Raw genomic sequence first — 21595 nt, forward strand, 5'->3', positions numbered from 1 at the left:
CCTAACATACAAATATCAGAATTTCATTACAACTCCTATCTTATATAATGATGTTCAACTATGAGTTAAAAAAATTTTGTAACTGTAAGATATAAATGTAAAAAAATGTGAAAGGTACTTGCAAGTACTGTCCAATTTTATTGAAAAACTTGCATAAATTAATTTACAGAACAATATGATTTAAAGCTATTCATATTTTAAGTTGAGAAATTGAATAAATATGTGAAACAAGCTTATTTTCACAATATGTTTGGAGTCTCATGATTTTTATTTTTATTGTTAACATTTTAATTTTGAGTAGTAAATCATATTACAATACTGTATATTAAACTTTAGAAAGATTGAGCAAACGCTGCTTAAAGTTCAGATGGTTCGAAATCTGTAGCTTGAATGCCATTCCATTAACTGAATCTGAGATCTCATTAACTTGAATCAAACTGTGCAATACCTTGTATAGCATAATTAATACAGTCTGATAATTTAATACAGTCCTACCAATGTTAGATTGATCCAAGCTCAAATGCCAGACAATGATTGAAGAGCCCCTGAATCTGCAAAGAAACTAAACGTCTAAGTTTCACGTAATTTAATTCTAACATTTTTTTCATCTACAAAATTTTCGTTTGTGTACTCCTCCATTCATAAAATATAAAATTAAATTGCAATAAAAACATCACAGAAAAGAGTACTATACAATACATAGCCTCATATAACAATTTTGGTGAGAATACTGTCCAAACAAATAAGTGGTAACGTTGTAAACTTGTAACAATTGTATAAAAAGTTATTGGAACTAATCTCCAAAACGTATATTGTGTACACAGTGATAACATTGATTTAGACGACCTGCAAGAAATCCCCATGAATATAAGTTTACTAATTTTTATTTTATGATCGATCTTTTATTAGAATTACTTATAAACTTACAGAAGAGGATACTGTAGAGAATAATCGTATAAGTATAATAATAATCCTAATATTGGTGCTGAATAGGTATTAATAGATAAGAAGATGCCTGTTATAACTGGCAGATATGATTCAAGTCCGACGTAGCCAGCAGCAACATCAATAGTAGCTAAACTATTTGAATTTCCCTGAAAATGATCGTCCTCCCCGTTATTATATTTCTATTTTTTTACTGTCTTAGAAAGAATCAACTATACCTGGTAAAAGTAAAATGCATTACTGGACCAGAGATAAAGATATACTTTTACTCCAGAATTATTCTGATTTTTCGTCAAATTATGAATCACTACTCCAACAATCAATTGCAGTGGCAGTAAAATCACATTATATGGACGGTGTAAGACACAAGAAATGATCACCCATTTTTTCAAGATGAAGAATAAGGAATGTGATATAATTTTATGTCTATTATGTCTCATTGTGATTGCTAATCTGTAGGTATTATGTACCAAGTAAGTTCCCATGAAGGCCCAAAAATAATACATTTCTACTGTTCCTCTGAAAAAAATAGGTGTAATAAGCTTTCAACAAATAACGATATGTATTATTTCCATCTTATTTAAAGCTGTGATCAATTGGTGAAGACAATACAGTAAAGGAAGTAACTTTTAACGTTTCGTTAGCAAATTTGTTAACCACTTTAGAAAAAAATAACAACCTGAAAGTGTTATGATCAGAACAAATACATGCAGTTGACTCGGACCCAATAATCCTAATAGACCACAAGGAGAAAAACAAGTTTCAAAAATCTGTCATATTTTTACGTTTCTTTGTGGAAAACTCCTATTTCATATATATTGTATGTCTTTCGTACTAATAGTACGAAATGTGACCTAGATTTGGAAATACCATTTTTTTGTCCTTTTGGAACCATGTAAATTTCCTTATTCTTTTGCTATCCCCAATAATTTTTTAGCCGACTACATTCATTTGCTCCGATCATAGCACTTTCAGGTTGTTATTTCTTTTTGAAAAGGTTAACAAATTTGTTAACGAAACATTAAAAGTGTATTTTAACGCATTACCTCCACCGACCGAGCACAACTTACATACAAAATATCTTGTTACTTATTATGTAAGTAAGATGAAATTATGGTAGATAGAAACAGTGATTAAAAGAGTATTATTTTCAAATACCTTGAGTCAAAATAAAAACTAGGTTTAAATACTGTATCGGTAACTGCATGTCTTATGTACGTTAACGTCGCAATAAATCCATCTAAAACCAGTACATACTTTTTGTGCTGGGGTTGCTCGTGAAGATAATCTATCAATATTAGCAAGGAAAGACCTGAACGTAAAATTCATAGTATAATTTAATTTAATTTTTAGTTCAATTCAAATTTTTTTCATGTAATAGTTATCAATAAAAATACCTGAGACTAAAACAACTGTCATAGGTATATTAGATTCTTGATTCTGAAGCCATCCTGAAAGATCAGGAAGATGTGCGTATTTGTCGCCTGTACTATTAAGTTTTCTAAGTACTCTATGAACGATCATCACAATTATTAGATATGTGTAGAACTCTGAGGGATTCTCTTTAGATTGTTTAGATTCTTCTCTGAAAGTCTTATGAGTGAAAAACGTGAGCAACGTTATCCAATAAAAATACCAAGTCTGGTGTTCTTCTTCTACAAAACTAGTACCACATAGAGATATAGTATGAAGGAGAGTTCCAATGGCTAATAAAATCTCTAAACTCGTCAAAGTTTTGAACTGAAATGGAAAAATTAAAATGATAAAAAATTAAGACAAATAGACAATGTCAAAATGCTTCTCAAAATGTGGTTTACTTGATAAATAGGTATTGTGCGAGTAGCACATAAATAACAATTTACGAATAACGTTACTATTGCCGCAGCTGCTAAAAGTATAGAATTTGAATCTAGTTCTTGTAAAAATAATGCACTTTGGCTTTCGGGATCGAGTATTTGATTTAAAAACGCCCAACTGATGTAAGTAGAAATAATCACGGTAATATAATTTCTACGAGTCGTAAACTGTCTGTCCACTGACAGGAATATGTATAGTATCTAAAATAATACCCAACAATACGAATATTAATTTAATATACTGTCATTTTTACACACAGGACATGACATTGTTACTTACATGTCCTAATAAAACTGTGGCAAGAGTCATCGCTTGAACATTATATTCTAATAAACTACTTGTTAACGTATTTTTCATCTCTACTATGGCAGATTGGTACATTAGAATAATGTCAGGCACCATTTCGTTTGGATGACTGTTAGCATTCAGCCAAGCTGAATGGAGTTTTATGGCATTTTGATAGTTTGTAAAAGCATCTAAAAAAACAGAACATTCATGAAAATTATTAAAGCTCTTTTTTTAATTTCGTTACTAACCAGTAGTTGAGTAAGAAGGAATTTTTTGGTATTGAAGAAATAGTTGTTCAGCATTATAGTATAGAGCAAAGAGCTTTTGTGACCACGTGAGTTCACTCATTAATTCTAAGATTACAGATCCAAGATTAGAAGAAGGTATTGGAGTTCCAAGAAGTACTGAAAGTGTAGATGCAATATCGATTTGAGCTATGTCCTCGTTCTTGTTTGTACAAGGTCTACCAAATGCTAACAAAGGCACAAGGGTCTCCTCTGAGGTAGCTCCACCATGGCCTCCAGAATCTTTCATACCATGATCACCACATACTAAAAATAGTGTTGGCTCATGGTTTCTATTCTAAAAAATGGATATAATACCTTTAAGCACACAGCTAATGTTTCATTTGCTAAAATAGGGAGACAAGTCAGAATACCCATGCTGATACATAAGACTCAATGCTACCAATTATCTCATCCATTTCCTCAAGCTTTGGTTTTATTAAAGGACTAAAAGGTCCAGCTATATGACCAATATGGTCAAGTCCTAAGTAATGCAATATCATCACTGACCAGTCTTTTTGTTCTAACTCTATAGCTACATTTCTTGTAACATTATAGTCTACCTAAAAATAACAATTTCAGCTTGAATAAAATGAAGTTTATAATTAATTAGAGAAGACAGTTTAAAAGGTTCTTACTTCGGTAAAATCATTTACGTAAAATGAGTTTGTCCCTTCGTTTCTATGAAAGATATTGGGAAAAAGTTTCAACCATGTATCATCGCCATAAAAAATTATTTTGTGCCCATGACGATACGCTTGCCTTACAGTACTATCACCAAAAATTTCATTTGCTCCTAAGTTTAATACTACCTCTATAAAATTGGGAACTGATCCTGTAGTCATTGCCTTCAAATGAAAAATTATAATTAATTTTTAGCTTTATGATTGTGTGTGAAAAAATAAACACCTAATTTTACTTTAATTCTAGGCATGGTAACTGTTGGTGGCTTGACTCTTGTTTTATAAATGCAACCAGCATTATTTTGCAACAAACTAGTTGTAAAAGGCATTCTATAACTACTATTAATTCCTGCAACAAAATCCCACCTCATAGCATCAATAACCATTATTACTACTTTCTTGACCACTGGTCTGTAAACTTCATCAAGCTTAATCCTGTAAATCAATAGTATTTTAATGTGTTTATTTATTAAATCTTTAATGTACTATTTACCTTGTACGTTCAACATATCTGGGAATATTTTTTCTGGTTGCTATCATACCTTCATTATAGTTTATTGGAAAAAATCCATAGAAGAAGAGTACAATAGCAAATATGGAGGCGAATATTGTATAATTAAATATGAAAAAATCTTTATACGTTCTCTTATAATCTGGAAACAAACAAAACCGTGAACATCAATAACGATTAGTATTATTTTTAAAGGTGTGTAAGGGCACATCTAACCTATGATTATAACATTACGGATATTTTATCTATTTTTCAAAATGATAATAATTGTTACCTGGATTTTTCCTAGCGTTCTTCATTTTGATAATCAACTGGAAACAATGGTGAACCCTAACAATCGCGTTGAAAATCAGTTAATCGTAAATACTCGTGCTTTACATCGATAATATGCTTAGACATAATGGATATTTCGTTCGTAGATAGACCGTCAGTTGTATAAAAATTTAAATTACACATTTGGAATATATACTAAATGGCGAGGATATAAGACCCTCAAACGAACACGTCTAAATGACAAATGCAACCAACTGGGCTACCCTGTTGAAAAAAGTTTTATAATTCAAAGTTTCTTGATTCCATCACGTAATTATTCACGTATTTTTCTTTGCCCATATGTCATGAGACTGAGTACTATGAGTATATGGATTTTTCCGAGGGGTTACGTACATGTGTCACTTGTTTGCTTCTTTGGTTAGATATGTTTTTCGAGAACTTTATTATCTTCAAACATGTTCATACTTTTTCTTTGACCTACTATATATATATAACTATACGAGCTGTGAAGCAAGAAGGTTATCCAAGATGGCGGAAAATCCGAAATGCAAAAACTTATTTATTTAAATTATATAATTTTCTAATCATGACGATTATAAATTTATAATAAAATAAGCATTATAGGAAACAGTAATAAGTATAAAATAATTTATCAATAAATAACTTGAAATAATGAAAGTGTTTATAATATAATATCTAGTCAAAATATTTACTACTAATGTTAATAACATTACAGTGTTATCTTATTAAATAACGAAATCATGATTTTCACTATAAAAGATAAAGAAAATATGTTTAGTAGAAAATACGTTTAATAGTAAGAAATAAGACAGAGACTAATTCCACGCATATTTTAGAAAAGCAAATTAGTAGCTGTTTGCAATTTAGCAATTTGCAGTTTGCTGTCTCCTGTACTATATTCAATCATAATACGATAAATTATTCCTTACCATCTGGTTTGTCTACAGCTATGGTAATTTAATTATATGAACATTTATCATTTACATACGTAAATGAACGAGATATCTCGCTTCGCTTAGTCGTCAACGCCACACGAGACAAGAATCTACTTTTCGATACTCCGTGCGCAAAGTGCGTCTTTCCCGCGCGCTCGGAAGAAAACGTGCGTTGAAAATCGCATTTTCCACACGTCGTATCAAAAAATACGGTACGGCACATGTTCGGGAAAGTTTCTCGTATCGTGTATCTTTTCACCCTTGCTTCGCTCGGGCGTAAACGCCACACAATACAAGAATCTACTTTCCCGCTCTTGTACGTAATATACTATTCTTGATTATGTTAACTTTGATTTATTTGATCTAGTTCAAAGGCATTTTTGAAATTTGCAGAACTATTTTTTACAAGCCGATTTGTAGTCTTGTATCTTACTACAAATTGAGATTATATGAATATGACTTGAAATATTCTTAGGAATGAAACAAATCAATCTAAAATTGCGTTTTTTACATTTTCATTTGTTAGAAGTATATATATATACATAGTTCATTATGAACTCATCAATGTATGAAATAAATGAATTCATCATAAGAAAATTGTATATTCTGTGATGGCAACACTATATTGATTGTTTATATTATACTATGATACATAAATTAGTAAGCATTACAATTCATGTATATCTTTAGATAACACAACTGCAGAAAAACTGTACTAATGGAATAAAATTGTTGATGCATGCAATATTAAATAACAAAATATTTTCTTGATTGTTCGTTGATAACGTAGGAACATTTAAACTAACTGTCTGATTGTTAGCTTCCTGAAGAACAACATTGATAAAAATTATTTTCAAGGTTTCTGTACATATATCTTCCATTTCTTCCAATAGTAGAATTGAAATGTCTCTTAGCAAAGTCTTTTATTAAAATTACTTTTCTCTCAACTTGAAATACATGTAAATGCTAATTGCAACATCAAATTCTATAGAATTTTTAAAACTTGATTTGCGTTAGAATCATTTGCAGCAACTGTTTCTTTTTGACAATTTTGTTATTTAATTTCCTCTTTTTAATCATTTCGTTTGATTGTTTTTTTCTTGACTTTCAATGATTCAATAATATGATCTGAAGAGTTTTTTAGTATTCCAAGATCATAAAGGATCTTTTCTTCTTCTCTATTTTGAAATAATATCTTTTTGTGTTTTATTGCTATAACAACAAATATTTATTACTTCTTAAATCACAATATATTTAAATCCAACTAATAAGTAATAATAGCGATGATGAAAATCTGTATTTTATAATTAATATCATCAATTAAACAATGTTATTATAAGAATAAAATGTCTATTTTTATTTATTAATATATAAATAATATACCTATTTATACATATAATATTCCGTTGTATTAATGATCAAATGTTCAGGTTTCATAAATCTCACTCATTATTTATAGAATATCGTCCAGTTAATTCGTACTCACAGTACTTTTCGACGTGACTGTTCGTAAATGTAAATAACATACAGACTACTTTTGTTCATATATGAAGTTCATATAATAAACATACACAATGCAGTCTTACAAACGTAATAAACACAACCGAGTACCTATATTGATTAAATATGCACAATATTTATACCTGGTTTCTTCAAAATAATTTCATTACTAATTTAGTAATTACTTTTGCAATGAATGAATAAATTGAAATCATACTTATCATGAAACTTTATTTTATTATAAATTTCAATTACAAAATCTTGTAATATTTGTTAACTTAATAAACAGTTTGATATTTAACTTATTTCTAAATATTTTGATTTATCGAAGGAGATCATGAATGAATTTGACAATAGCTCGTAATAACTTTCAATGGTGATAATAAAACTAAATTTGTATTTTTTTATTTATCGGATTTTTAATCCATATACGATAAAATAGTGAAATAAAAAATCTAAGCATTTACTCGATCGATAATTTCAATATATTTTAAAAAACATAAGAAATTTAGATAATCATAACTGGATTTTTCGCAGTTATAAATTATCGAGAAATATTAATTCTAATCATATAATAAAAAGTGACTTTTTCGTTATTTATCAAAGATACGTAAATATATATGATTATTTCTATATGAAACGAAAAGTAAAGTGAAAAACAATTAAATCTTGCTGTAACTAATATAGAAGCGATAAAAAACCATGATATATGAAATAATATTTATTAGTTATGTACTAATGAAGGAACTGATTATTTTGCGGTACCATGTTAACATAAGTAGCTCTATTTCCTGTTTTTTCAGTAAACATTTGATAAGCTGCTGCATCTTGCTGATACATATTGCCTTGCGCAAGGTAAACCGATGGAGGATTATTTCCAAGTTTTGGTATACTATTTGGAGGTAACGTTTCTGTCAGCAGCTTGTACAAGTGAGATCCTTCTGTTCTTTCCAAACCCATTGGAACACGATCATAGCTAAGTGGAAAACATGAATGTTCAGGTTGTGCGTAGCTGGGTGGCCAAATATTATCAGACTCTTGTACCCGTTGATTACTACTCACATGTTGACAGCTTTGTTGACTTATGATATTAGAATCTTTGTTATGAAGTGCACATTCATTTTTATGCCATCTCAACTATAACATTAATAAAATAATATTAGAAATGCTGAAGGATAAAAATTCTTGTTAGAATTAAAGATATTTAAACCTCTAAAGCTAGTAATTGCCCTTGTTTGGCTGCCAGTTGTTGTGAAAGGTCGCATATTTCTTTACGAAGCTTTAAATATTCCTCAGAATCGTTTGATTTTTCATTCTTGTAAGCTTCATCAATTACATTATCGTTGTTTGAAGATACCGATCTACTGTGGTTTTGATTTGATATCAGAGGTTGCATAGCATACATTTTCTGTTTGCTTGGCTCTTGATTGGATTGTTTTATCACTTCAAATGGTTGCGCATTTACGTTCATTGTAGAGTGCATGTGTGGCATAATAGTTTGCAAATTGCTAACTGCTGTTTGGAAAAATTGAGTGACATTTCCATCTGTATACATTGATGGAGAAGGTACAGGAATATTTGTATTGGGCTCAGAAGGATCGTTAGTGTTCGTTTGAGGATATGGAAGCTGATTCATAATTCTATGATTCATTCCTTGAAAAATACAAGAGTATTATACATATATACATGAGACAATTTTTTAAAATATTTTCAATATTTTTAACAATTTACCTAGTGCTCTTTGAACATTCTGATTTCCATCAAATGTCATAACGATGTTAGACTTCTGTCCAGATGTTGAAGTACTGTTTAGTTGGTTCGATGAATTCAAAAGTGTCTGATGATATTGCAAGTTATATTCATTTGTTACAGTAGGACTAGAAGCTATATTTATATTAGCATAAGGCGAAGCACTTTGAAATTCTGATGGATAAACTGCTTCTTGTTTTGAAGTATTTTTATGTGAATTCCAATGCTCACTCTGATTTGGCTGACTCATGCCTGTCATATCTGTGAATTGAGTAATACCCCCATGTAACTCAATATTTTGATTAATTGCGGAAGAAAGTTCTTGTGGAGATGCAACAGATGGTCCAGGGTAAGATTGTTGTATTTGCTTCGATCCTATCTGGACATTAATTTGCTGAGTACTATCAAGATATTTTTGAGATTTGACATCTGATCCACATTGCGTCTCATTGACCGAATGTGCGCGATCTGAAGTTTTCCAACAATTATTTTTAAACTGTTTTAATTGTTGTTGTTCATGTGGATATGGATAACAGCCATTGTGTACAGATTTAGTATTATTTGTTGTGTCTTGATTTTTATAATTATTATCTTTATTAAATGTTTGGTGGTTATTTCCATCCTTGTTTTCTTTCTCATACGTTTTCACTTCACACGTGTTTTCATTCATATTGTAACTTCTGTTACAAGTTGCTTTTGATAAATTTGGACTTTCATTCTTTCTATCAGGAAGTCTGGTATTTCCACTTGAAAAATCTGAATTTCTTGTTGCAATTTGATTTTTATCACTAGTTTTCTCATCTTTATTTTTGTCAAAATTTACAGTACTTTTATTCTCTGGTGTTTTATTACAAAATCTGTCATTGGAAGTTTGACTTTGTTGATTATCAGGGTATCTATCACCAGAATTTTTATTATCTCGAAATTTGTAAGAATGATTACCGTAAGGTTTGTCTTCGTTGATGTCAGAAAATCTTTCGCTAAATCCTTGATTTCTGTAATTATTATTCACATATGTATCTCTGCGACTAGTTTGTAATCTATCAGAATCAGTATCATGGTATGACTTAGAATTTTGATTTTTGTTAGAGTATCGCTCAGCATAATTTTTGTCATCCTGGTTTTTCTCAGAGTGTTTATCAAGAAAATTATCGATTTCCTGATTTCTGTTAGAATATCTACCTACAGAAGTTCCACTATTTTGAGTTTTATCAGAATATCTTTTATTTCCTTGACTTTTATCAATGAATACCTGATGTTTACCAAATGATTCTTCGTTTTCCCTTTTGTTATCAGAAATATTTCTCTGTCTATTGGAAGGATGCAATGTTATTTCATCCCTATTTATATTCTGTTTGTCAGGATAATTATTACTATGATTCCATCTTGGAAAGTCTCGATCATAAATGCTACTTGTAGTATGGGTGCTAACAGTGTCAGTATCTTTTATAGAACAACTTTCTTCCTTACTTTTTAATAAGGAAGAATAAGATTGATTAATTTTATTCTCGGTCGAATTTTTATTAGTCTGCTCTGAAAATCTATTAGAACTATCTTTACTACTAAGACTTTGACATGGTTGGTTGTTATTTTTGACAGTTTCATCTGTTTTCTGTCCAAATCCTTTAACAGAATATACTGTTTTTTCAGAAATACTTTTATCCGTTAATTGAACCTGTGTTGACCTGCTTGGCTGATTTGAAGCTGATCTATTTTGACTTTCCTGATAATCTTTTGATGACAGTTGATCTTTCTTTATGTCAATTTTACTTTTATTTTTGTGGGCTGGTAACTCTGCAATATTTTTAACTGGTGGTTGGATGTGTGACTCTATATTTTGATATGATTTCGAGTCACTTTTTGTTTCATAAACCTTTTGCTCTTTTGATTTTATCGCATCTGTAATAACTAGTAAATTTTCAGTAACATCTATTTTCTTGATTTTATCAGAAGAATCTTGTAAATTGAAATGAGCTTCAGTTTTGCTGGAACTGTTTTCTACCGTGATTGGCAGTTTATCTTCTTTAAAAGATTTATGACTTTCATTCCTGTAATTTCAAAATAATATTAAAAGCTTATCAAAATAAAAACAAGAAAATTACAATCCAGTACATATTAGATTATATTAATTGCTCAATCATTATTTATTATTAAAATTAAAAGAAACCTTTGATTATTGATATCACTTTGCCCTCTTAATTGAACATTTCCAGAAGATATTTTGCGTCTATCATTTCTTCCTCTGCCTATACAAGTTCTCTGTGATGCAGGAAGTTGACTGGATTTTGCATCCTTGGACTTATCTGTTACTTGACCAACAGGAGATTTTGAACTTTCATTCTTTGAAGTATTAATTAATCCAACATCATTTGATGACTTTATATTTTCACTTTCTATAACATCATTTGATGACAATTTATTTTTATCATCTTTCACATTGTTCAATGACTTTTTATTTTTACCTTCTATAATATCATTCGATGACCTTTTATTTTTATCTTCTATAACATCGTTCGATGATTTTTTATTTTCACTTTCTATAACATCGTTTGATAACCTTTTACTTTTACCTTCTATAACATCGTTTGATGACTTTTTACTTTTATCTTCAATAACATCGTTCGATAATTTTTTATTTTTAACTTCTATAACAACGTTTGATGGCCTTTTACTTTCATCTTCAATAATATAGTTCAATGACTTTTTATTTTTAACTTCAATAACATCGTTTGATGACCTTATACTTTTATCTTCAATAACATCATTCGATGGTTTTTTATTTTTAACTTCAATAACATCGTTTGATGATCTTTTACTTATATCTTCAATAACATCGTTCGATGGTTTTTTATTTTTAACTTCTGTAACATCATTTGATGACCTTTTACTTTTATCTTCAGTAACATCGTTCGATGATTTTTTATTTTTAACTTCAGTAACGTCGTTTGATGACCTTTTACTTTTATCTTCAATAACATCGTTCGATGACTTTTTATTTTTAACTTCTTTAACATCATTTGATGGCCTTTTACTTTTATCTTCAGTAACATTGTTTAATGACTTTTTACTTTTATCTTCTATAATAACATCGTTCGATGACTTTTTATTTTTACCTTCTATAACATCGTTTGATGGCCTTTTACTTTTATCTTCAATAACATCGTTCGATAATTTTTTATTTTTAACTTCAATAACATCATTTGATGACCTTTTACTTTTATCTTCAGTAACATCGTTCGATGATTTTTTATTTTTAACTTCAGTAACGTCGTTTGATGACCTTTTACTTTTATCTTCTTTAACATCGTTCGATGACTTTTTATTTTTACCTTCTATAACATCGTTCGATGACTTTTTATTTTTACCTTCTATAACATCGTTTGATGGCCTTTTACTTTTATCTTCAATAACATCATTTGATGACCTTTTACTTTTATCTTCAGTAACATCGTTCGATGATTTTTTATTTTTAACTTCAGTAACGTCGTTTGATGATCTTTTACTTTTATCTTCTTTAACATCGTTCGATGACTTTTTATTTTCATCCTCGATAACATCATTCAATGACTTTTTATTTTTACCTTCTATAACATCGTTTAATGGCCTTTTATTTTTATCGTCAATAACATCGTTCGAATATTTTTTATTTTTAACTTCTATAACATCGTTTGATGACTTTTTACTTTTATCTTCAATAACATCGTTTGATGATTTTTTATTTTTAACTTCTGTAACATCATTTGATGACCTTTTACTTTTATCTTCAGTAACATTGTTTAATGACTTTTTACTTTTATCTTCTATAATATCCTTTGTTAATCTTTTACTCTTATCTTCAGTAACATTGTTTAATGACTTTTTACTTTTGTCTTCTATAATAACTTCGTTTGATGGCCTTTTACTTTTATCTTCTTTAACATCGTTTGATGACTTCTTATTTTCATCTTTGATAACATCGTTCGATGATTTTTTATTTTCATGTTCTATAACATCATTCAATGACTTTTTACTTTGATCTTCTATTTCATCCTTTTTAAAAGAATCTACAACTTTTGTCTTGATGTTCTTACGTTGATTAGAACGTTTTTTGTTTGATTTAGAATTTAATTTAGTATCGTCGACAGGGTCTTCTATATCTTCATTATCTTTCTCCTCTTTGTCTCTATCAGTTAGATTCGGTCGTTTACGAGAAATTTTTTTCCATACTTCCAACATTCTGTAACAAATAAATTAAAACTTATTAAAATATCTTAACAAAAGTAGATCAACCACTGTACTCTAATTCATACATAAAGGTGATAAACTCAATCTAACCATTAAGAAATCATGTAAATATAATAATAATGAATGTTTGAATATATTACATATAATTCTGTCCTACAAATAAGAAATGGCAAAAGTTATTTGAAAATACATACTCATGTCCTGAAGGCTTAAGCCAATCCATATTCTGTAATCTATTAATAAGAACTTCAGATTTGACGCTAGGGGTATCTCTCAATTTAGCTTGTGTATACGATTTCTTCACATCTACAAATGCAAGTTGGTCAACAAGTATAGTTCCATCTTTTTGTCGTATATTTTTATTATCATCAGTTGATGGTACTACTTTGTGATTATTTTTAATACTAACTTCCAGTTTAATTTTTACAATGTCATTAGGATTGTTTGAATTATCAAGTCCTACCTCATTCAGTAAACAATCTATTTTAACAGAGTCACTTTCATTAATGGGTCCCTTTGCATTATCTTTTTCAATATCAGAATAAACTGCTGTAGATTTTTCTTTAATATTATCATTATTTTCATTTTTCTTTTCATCAATGAATCCATTTTTATCATCTTCATCAGCTTTAAGGAAAATACCTTCATATAGAGCAATATGCCTGTCATTGAGATTTTTTGTCATTTGTATCAAATAATCATCACTTAATTCAGTCACTTGATCAGGATTTGGAAAATCATTCATATTTTTACCAATATCAGTTTTAGTAATCAAATTATCAATTTTATCATTGCTCAATAATTGTTCATTTATTGGCTCAATACTGTTAACTGTAAATTTTTCTAAATTTTCATAACTCTGCTTGTCTGACTGATGAGATATTTCATTTTGACAAGTATCAATGCTTGTCCGTCCACATTTAGAAGCAACTTTAACATGATTATCTATGTTTTCTATAGAGTCAGATGAAAAATTATGAAGTGAACCTACTTTATAAATCTTTTTAAGGATGGTACTCTTTTTGGATTGTACGGCTCCATTGTTTGTATTATGTGTTTGCAATTGTTTGTTTCTAGTTCCAGCACTCATAGTGGATCAACTGAAATAGAGAAAAAAAATTTTTGAAGTGATACATACATAAAAATCTTAATTGTATTAAAAATGAAAATTTTCTTGAAGAACATTAAAAACACTGTTAATAAATTATTATTTAAAATTGAATAATACATGTTTAATTATAGTTTTTATTACCACTTTTATAAACGCTTATTATATTTCAAATAATTGACGTTCATTAAAAAAAAGTGAATAAAATATTAATGAGGAAAATATTTCGACTTTCATCACTTAGCCATCACTACAAAGAAGGAAACCAGATAATGTATATGAAAATGGATGCACGTTATATATAAGTGAACAAAACACAGTAGAAGAGAAAGAGACGGATAATTCTCGAAAAATGAATTCCAGTCTCTTTGTTTCGTCCCTTTGCAAGTCTCATTTGACACTCGAAAAATTTACAAACGCAATAAATATGAAAGACCGTGACTTACTTACAACTAATAATCAAGCATACAAATCGCTCGACAAAGATTAATCAGAGAAAGTCGCTCTGCTCGTCACCAGTTATAGAGAAAAAATCAGTGTGTTAATCAATGTAACGTACGAAACGAACACGATCAGACTGATCAGGCACAAGTTATTTGAAACCATGTGCCGGTGAGTGCTTTTTCAGACTTATTGGAATGTCGCGCCGGCCAACGCACACGTTCGCCCTTGTTTACATCATCAACGTCTTCTATTGGTTGCCTATAATTGGCATGTTGCTATACACATAGAGATAATATTCCGGCGCTTTATTTAAATTCAATAGTGCTTCTTTGTATCCGACAAAATCCTTTTGCTTTAATAAAAAGTAGTCAAGGAAAAAATGTATATATATATATTTCATAAGCGAAAATTTGGAAAATACGTAAATCTAAGACTTCTTAAACTTGTCATTTATCGACAGATAAAAAACTCAATTAATAAATTATACACAATTATACGCTGTATATAGTACGTCTACATCATCAAGTAAATAATTAGAAATTAGAAAAAGCAAGAACTAAGTGCAATACAATGCGTTGATAAAATTTCAACGACAAAGTACTGATCAACTACTGATCTCAAATATTTCAATAAAAAATATATACAATAAACATCCTTGTCACTCAAGCTAGCTTGTACATTATTCTCTAATAAATTTGATGCATATTTTCATCCGTCATAGTTAATAAAATAACACGAATCGATTAGCATTCATTCACTTAATTTAGAATATTTATATGACTCGTTTCCAGGTCAGAACGTCGCAATTGTGGGTAGTAAAAAAGGACAGCAGCAGGTGTGCGCGAATCGATTTGCCGTAGGGGGTGGCGGGCGGGAGAGCGCGAGTGAAAGAGCAGAGAGAGAGAAAGAGAGAACGGCGGCGACACTCAGGCGACAGTGCCCTCGGACAAGCGGCGCAAGGAAGATGTTCCGGCTGTGGTCGCAGCCTTGACACGCACTTCATCCTTCGCAGCCGCCAAGTTAGTGTTTACGCACTGATTATTTCTTCCGAAACGACCTCCAATATCGTGTTTTTCTATCCACCGACCCACGCCCAATCCTACCCTTTTTTTTCGCGAGGTTGAAAGGTTTGTTGACCTTTTAGGTTAGGTTAGGGCTTTGTGTACACTTATTCTAAGGTGTGTGCTTTCGTTTTTCTCGCGAACGTGTTTAGACAAATTTCGGCAAAGAACTTACTTTTCGTGGAAGCACTGCTGTTTGATATTTCTTGCTGCGATCGGGAAGCCTTCGAGTTTTGTTTACGTAATTTTATACGGTTTCTTTATTCTATTGTTTATGCGACACCATTGCGCACAGCTTTGTTGGAATAATTCTGGTGTTTGTTTTAAAAATTCCCAGTAAATAGATCGCTTTTATTTTAGTTTTTTTTTGCAAAGCACACTAGGCGCGACCTACTTCAGGTAGATTGTACGAAAATAGTACGTTCGGTGGTTTAATCAACCGAACGTGCGCCTCATTCTCAGTGCTAAAAATAGCACTGTCTTAAAAAATGCAAAAAGAGCAGAATGAAAGGTGATGTTATATGTAAAAAAGAAAATCGATATAAGGCATATAAGGCGCGAGAGCGTATCATAATGCAAATGGGAAGCGTTACAGCAGCTCGGGCTTGGGAGGGAGAAGGAGGGAGGATGGATGGAAGAGGACCCCGGCCGGCATAGTAGCTGCTGCACGTGACTGAAATTTCTCGATCAATTAATCTTCGCACTCGCGAGTATATCGGCCTCGCACAATAACTTTCTCACGTGATATGCACTCTGTGTATTTATACATGCAGCGAGAGAGAGCGCGTGCACGCGCGCCCAATTGGCGTCCAATCGAGTCGAATTGAAATTCCTCGGCGACGAAAACAAGCCCTAATTATGCAATTAAATCGCTGGCTGACCGCTTTAGGTTCTCTCCTTTCTTGTTTCTGCCCGTATGTCTGTCTGTCTGTCTGTCTCTCTCTCTCTCTCTCTCTCTCTCTCTCTCTCTCTTTAGGTCTCCTTGGTGGACCGTAAAACGTGAAGCCTCAAGGCAGCGAGGAAACTAGCAAATCCTCTCTCCTAAAATCGGTCGTAAATTTATCGCGCGAGGCTTGAGCATGTACTCACGCGCGACGCACACAATGTGAAAAGATCGGCGGAGAGGGAGGCGGCAGGGATAGCGATATAAAGAAACACGTGCTGCGGTCGCGGAGGCCTAGTGCGTCGCGACGAGTCGCGCGACATCGATTCATCCATCCTCGATTTCACCTTTCTCTATCTCTCTTTAAATTTCTTTTTTCTGCGTCTTTCTTTCTGTCTCTCCCTCTCTTTCTCTCTCTTGCCAGCCGCACTTTTTTCAGCTCGCACAATAGCTTTCTGCGAGCTAGCGCCATGAGCAGCGTGCCGTACGCGCGTCGCGGCAGCGCCGGCAGCCGCCGAGGATACGTCATGGGTCTGCTGAGACGTCGGCTGCCGATTCTCGGCTGGCTACCCACCTACGACTCCGACAAATTTTTCAGCGATGCCATCGCTGGGATCACCGTCGGCTTGACGGTCATGCCGCAAGGACTGGCCTACGCTACGTTGGCTGGGCTCGAGCCTCAGGTGAGTTAGAGCTTCGCAAAACAATGATTTACTTTATTCAAGCATCGTCGTCCTGCCCGGTGTCGACGTATCAATCATCAATTTCGCACCCGACTGTAAATGATAATTATTCGTTTATGTTTTATTTCTTCAATGCTAAGCATTTCCTTATCGGCATCGCGTCGAGTTTCGCTTCGACCAAAGAGTATAGTTCGTCTTCGCGGCATGCCATGCACCTTTCAAGGCGACGCACACGCGCTAAGCGTGAGATTTAACGGCGCGGCGTCTTCAAGTACGCAATGACGCAATTTCCAGTAATTTTTCTTTATAGCCGTTCGCGCGCGCGCGCGCACGCTAGTGCAACCGCGAGTTTAATGAGTGTAACAGCGCGCAGAATTATACGAGAACGCGCGAGTATACATTGTCGCGCGATATTTCGTAAATATAGGCCGAACGATCATTAGCCCCCCTTCTGCGAGCACCGAGCAAAAACGTTGATAACGGCTCGATCGGCCGATTTCTCGCTGTCACCTTGCTTCGCCGATCGCAGTGTTATTGCGTCAATTTTAATATTTTATATTACCGCGAAGGAAAAGCAACGCGACACAATGGCTGGATAATTTTCGTAATCGGCACTGACCGCCTTTTTTTTTTTTTTATTTTATTTTATTTTATTTTTTTCGAAAACCACCAAACAGTACGGGCTCTACTCGGCGTTCATCGGTGCCATGATCTACGTGGTATTCGGCTCGTGCAAGGACATCACCATTGGTCCCACTGCCCTCATGGCTCTGATGACCAACCAATACGTCCAGGGACGCAGCGTCGACTTTGCCATCCTTTTGGCATTCCTCACTGGATGCATGCAGCTACTCATGGCCGCGCTCAGACTTGGTTAGTACCTGCATCGGCTCGCCAATGGGGCACTCGGCCCGCAGTCAAGCTGATTTATCACGCGCATTTGGCATTCAGTGCGTATATTAAAAATTATGTACGCTCTCTTTCTCTCTCGTACTAGTTTCGCTTTTATGCGGCACTGTCGGCTCGCGATGCAACTTTGCAAAAGCAATACCGTAACAATGCGCTTTGCACCGCGAACGTGCGAAGAAAACGCGCGTCGGTCGGATCCACGTCTGATAGAAGCGAGTGCATTGAGATGCGAGCGCGCACCTGCGCGCGACAATCGCGGCATTAGAAATCGCGTTTGGATAAAGGCTGCGCGCCCGACTTTTATGCGCGCGCGCGCTCGAGGGACAAGGGTACACGCTAACGACACTGTCCAGGTGTACTGGTGGACTTCATCTCGATTCCGGTGACGGTGGGCTTCACCTCGGCTACCTCGGTCATCATCGTCGCCTCGCAACTCAAGGGCTTGCTAGGTCTGCGCATCTCGTCCACTGGTTTCATGGATACGCTCAAGCAGGTGTTGGCTCATATCCACGAGACGAGTCCTTGCGATGCCGGTATGAGCTTCACTTGCATCGTCGTTCTTCTACTCTTCAGGGTATGTATAGACATCCTTCGAATTGCTCTTCGTGCAGATCGTGATTGATTTGTGCCTTTACAGAGGTTGAAAGACGTGAGCTTTTGTAGTCCCGGTGAGAAACCAACCAAGAGGCAGAGGATATTGGCCAAAGCAATTTGGTTGATATCTACGGCGCGAAACGCCATCGTCGTCGTCGTTTGCTCTACCATCGCTTACAAACTCGAAAGGTCTTACGCGTCTTCACCCTTCGTACTCACGGGCCAGGTCAGGCCAGGGTTGCCTACCTTCAGCTTGCCCCCCTTCTCTACTCTGGTATTCTTCCACGTTCCAACGCCTTTCGCTATTTCTTTTTTAACCTAAGCAAGACAATTCTTACGGTGATGCGCTTTAACTCTCAGGTGAACAATCGCACTCTCAGTTTCATGGAAATGTGCAGCGAATTGGGGCCATCAATACTCTTAGTGCCGATAATTGGAGTCCTCGGCAACGTTGCCATCGCCAAGGCCTTTGCTAGTGGCAACCAGGTTGACGCCACGCAGGAACTTATTACTCTTGGTATCTGTAACGTTATTGGCTCATGTGCTAGCTCGATGCCCGTCACTGGCTCGTTTAGTCGATCCGCAGTTAATCACGCTAGCGGAGTCAAAACCCCTATGGGAGGATTGTATACGGGATTGCTGATTTTGCTCGCGTTGACGTTGTTGACGCCATATTTTTATTTTATTCCTAAAGGTAGTTTGACAAGTATTTTTTTAATAATCTGTCGGTGAAAAAGCGTTTATCCATCAATGTCGAAAATAGAGTTACAAGCTGACAGTACTGTGATAATAATTTAATAAAATTAAAATAATTTTAGCGTCTTTGGCGGCTGTTATCATTTGTGCTGTGATTTACATGATCGAGTACGAAGTTGTGAAACTTATGTGGCGCTCAAGTAAAAAGGATTTGATCCCTACTTTCGCTACTTTCTTATTATGTCTAGTTATTGGAGTCGAATATGGAATTGTTGCTGGTGTTGGAATTAATTTGATCTTTTTACTTTATCCGTCGGCTCGTCCTCAAGTTCACGTTGAAAAATATTACGTAAGTCAAATTCAAATTCAGTGTTATTTGAAAATTGTAATATGTAATACAACTTATTAAAGTTTGATTTTTATTATACAGACTGATTCGGACGCAGAGTATTTGTTAGTAACACCTGGTAATAGCTTATACTTCCCAGCCGTGGACTTTATTAAGCAATCTGTTGGTAATGTTGGTATCACCGAAGGTTCAAGTCAAATCCCAGTAGTTGTAGATTGCCGATATGTTTTAGGAGCTGATTTCACTGCCGCGAAGGTATGTTTTACAGTTGCTTTCAATATTATTCTTTATCAATATTATGCTAAAGCAATCGACTTGATTTTTAGGGAATTGCCGCTTTAATAAGCGAGTTTAATAGTCGAAAGCAAGCCTTATATTTTTATAATCCACGATCTGACGTCGTTGCCGTATTAAAAGGAGCTTGTGGAGATGAGTTCCAATATGTTTCAACACGAGAGGAGCTCACGTATTTGTTACACAATATGAAAGGTAATTAAAAGAATATGTTTAACTTATATCATGTCAGAATCATAACAAAATAAACCAATATCTGACTACTGTTTATTTGCAGTTAAATCTTCGCACCAACTGCTGGAAATTCGACGAGACAGAAGTGAGCCGTTAATTTGCAACCCGGAACTTACTCACCGGAGCGTCCACTCATCGAGTCATGAACTGAGCGAAGTTAAAACGACGCTTCTCCAAGCTAGTGGTAGCTGATAAGCAACGACAATTAATACTTTCGCTTTTACATCGTTTTTCTTTCAAGTATGTGCTCTCTCACTATCCAATAGTTACTCAAGTGCTCGGGCGCAACAGGATTTTCAAACTAACTTTATTTTGAAAAAGAGTAACTCGTACGTAGAAAAACGAATCTGGAATTCTATCCTGTAATATATTATATAAAGCTGGCGGAGGTTATTCTTGCCCAAAAGCAATGTGAATTCTAGTTTTAAACCAGTTTTAAAGTACTGCGTTGTATTGACAAGGCTGCGCCTAGGAATTTTCTAATTTTTTATGAAAGTATATGAATCTCGAAAATAGACTGCTGATATTAGTTATTTGAATATCTTGCGTTCATAAAGTGGAGGCTTTAGTTCGACATGAACGCTTGATTTGTGTATATCCGTTCGAAGAAAATCTCTTGTTGCTAAATTTTTTCACGTATGCTTTTAACTCAGTACTTACTTTTAAACAATTTTTAAAGTATTTTAGAGAAACTACATCATGACTGATAATTTTAATGATCAGTATTTTTTTCAAACCAGTGAAAAATTTACCAGTTTCTATTGCCTTTAACATTACGCACTTAATTAATTTTTATTTATTGACTGTTTTCGCACTTTTACAAATGTTTGTTGTCTAGTTGAAGTATTCTTCAATTTCTAAAAACAATATAAGACTTGAGTAGAAATGTCGCGATTAAAATATGCGTATCTAGTTATAAATGTTTAAGAATAAAGCAAAAATGAAAGCATCGTATTAAAGAATAATGTAAAGCATATATAAATACGTATACACGAATAAAAGAAATATATGGAAATTGAGCCATTGTTGCTTTTTGCCCTGTTGAAAAATATGTAGCAATCTCTTTGTAA

General features: G+C 33.4%; 3 protein-coding genes across 6 annotated transcripts; 1 reads left to right on the forward strand and 2 right to left on the reverse strand.

Annotated features, from left to right (window-relative positions):
- Positions 1-140: 140 nt before the first annotated feature.
- Positions 141-5916, reverse strand: LOC131667116 (GPI ethanolamine phosphate transferase 2). Of its 3 annotated transcripts, none has more exons than XM_058940330.1 (14): positions 5792-5916; positions 4843-5105; positions 4551-4710; positions 4294-4492; positions 4013-4222; positions 3749-3937; positions 3339-3672; positions 3082-3278; positions 2763-3002; positions 2343-2685; positions 2104-2257; positions 1164-1464; positions 928-1094; positions 141-846 (listed from the first exon to the last, which is right to left on the reverse strand). In XM_058940330.1, exons 2-14 carry the CDS (start codon positions 4865-4867, stop codon positions 609-611), a joined length of 2757 nt encoding a protein of 918 aa, XP_058796313.1. In that variant the 5' UTR covers positions 4868-5105; positions 5792-5916; the 3' UTR covers positions 141-608. The 3 variants fall into 3 exon arrangements, with proteins under 3 accessions (XP_058796313.1, XP_058796312.1, XP_058796314.1); XM_058940329.1 differs by lacking the exon at positions 5792-5916 and adding an exon at positions 5235-5313; XM_058940331.1 differs by lacking the exons at positions 4551-4710; positions 4843-5105; positions 5792-5916 and having other exon boundaries at positions 4284-4410.
- Positions 5917-7644: 1728 nt separating this feature from the next.
- Positions 7645-14954, reverse strand: LOC131667230 (putative uncharacterized protein DDB_G0282133). Of its 2 annotated transcripts, none has more exons than XM_058940520.1 (6): positions 14829-14954; positions 13465-14370; positions 11214-13262; positions 9029-11094; positions 8508-8950; positions 7645-8434 (listed from the first exon to the last, which is right to left on the reverse strand). In XM_058940520.1, the coding sequence occupies exons 2-6, from the start codon at positions 14358-14360 to the stop codon at positions 8033-8035; spliced, it is 5856 nt and encodes a 1951-aa protein (XP_058796503.1). In that variant the 5' UTR covers positions 14361-14370; positions 14829-14954; the 3' UTR covers positions 7645-8032. The 2 variants fall into 2 exon arrangements, with proteins under 2 accessions (XP_058796503.1, XP_058796504.1); XM_058940521.1 differs by having other exon boundaries at positions 14825-14945.
- A 792-nt stretch (positions 14955-15746) lies between these two features.
- Positions 15747-21532, forward strand: LOC131667232 (sodium-independent sulfate anion transporter). Its single transcript, XM_058940528.1, has 10 exons — positions 15747-15841; positions 17206-17449; positions 18127-18322; positions 18712-18932; positions 18996-19226; positions 19313-19646; positions 19771-19997; positions 20079-20252; positions 20324-20486; positions 20569-21532. The coding sequence occupies exons 2-10, from the start codon at positions 17237-17239 to the stop codon at positions 20715-20717; spliced, it is 1908 nt and encodes a 635-aa protein (XP_058796511.1). The 5' UTR covers positions 15747-15841; positions 17206-17236; the 3' UTR covers positions 20718-21532.
- The last annotated feature ends 63 nt before the right edge of the window (positions 21533-21595 follow it).

This window comes from Phymastichus coffea, unplaced genomic scaffold (assembly GCF_024137745.1).
Source record: "Phymastichus coffea isolate CEN01 unplaced genomic scaffold, Cenicafe_Pcof_1.1 PCOF00063, whole genome shotgun sequence".
Classification (NCBI taxonomy): Eukaryota; Metazoa; Arthropoda; class Insecta; order Hymenoptera; family Eulophidae; genus Phymastichus; species Phymastichus coffea.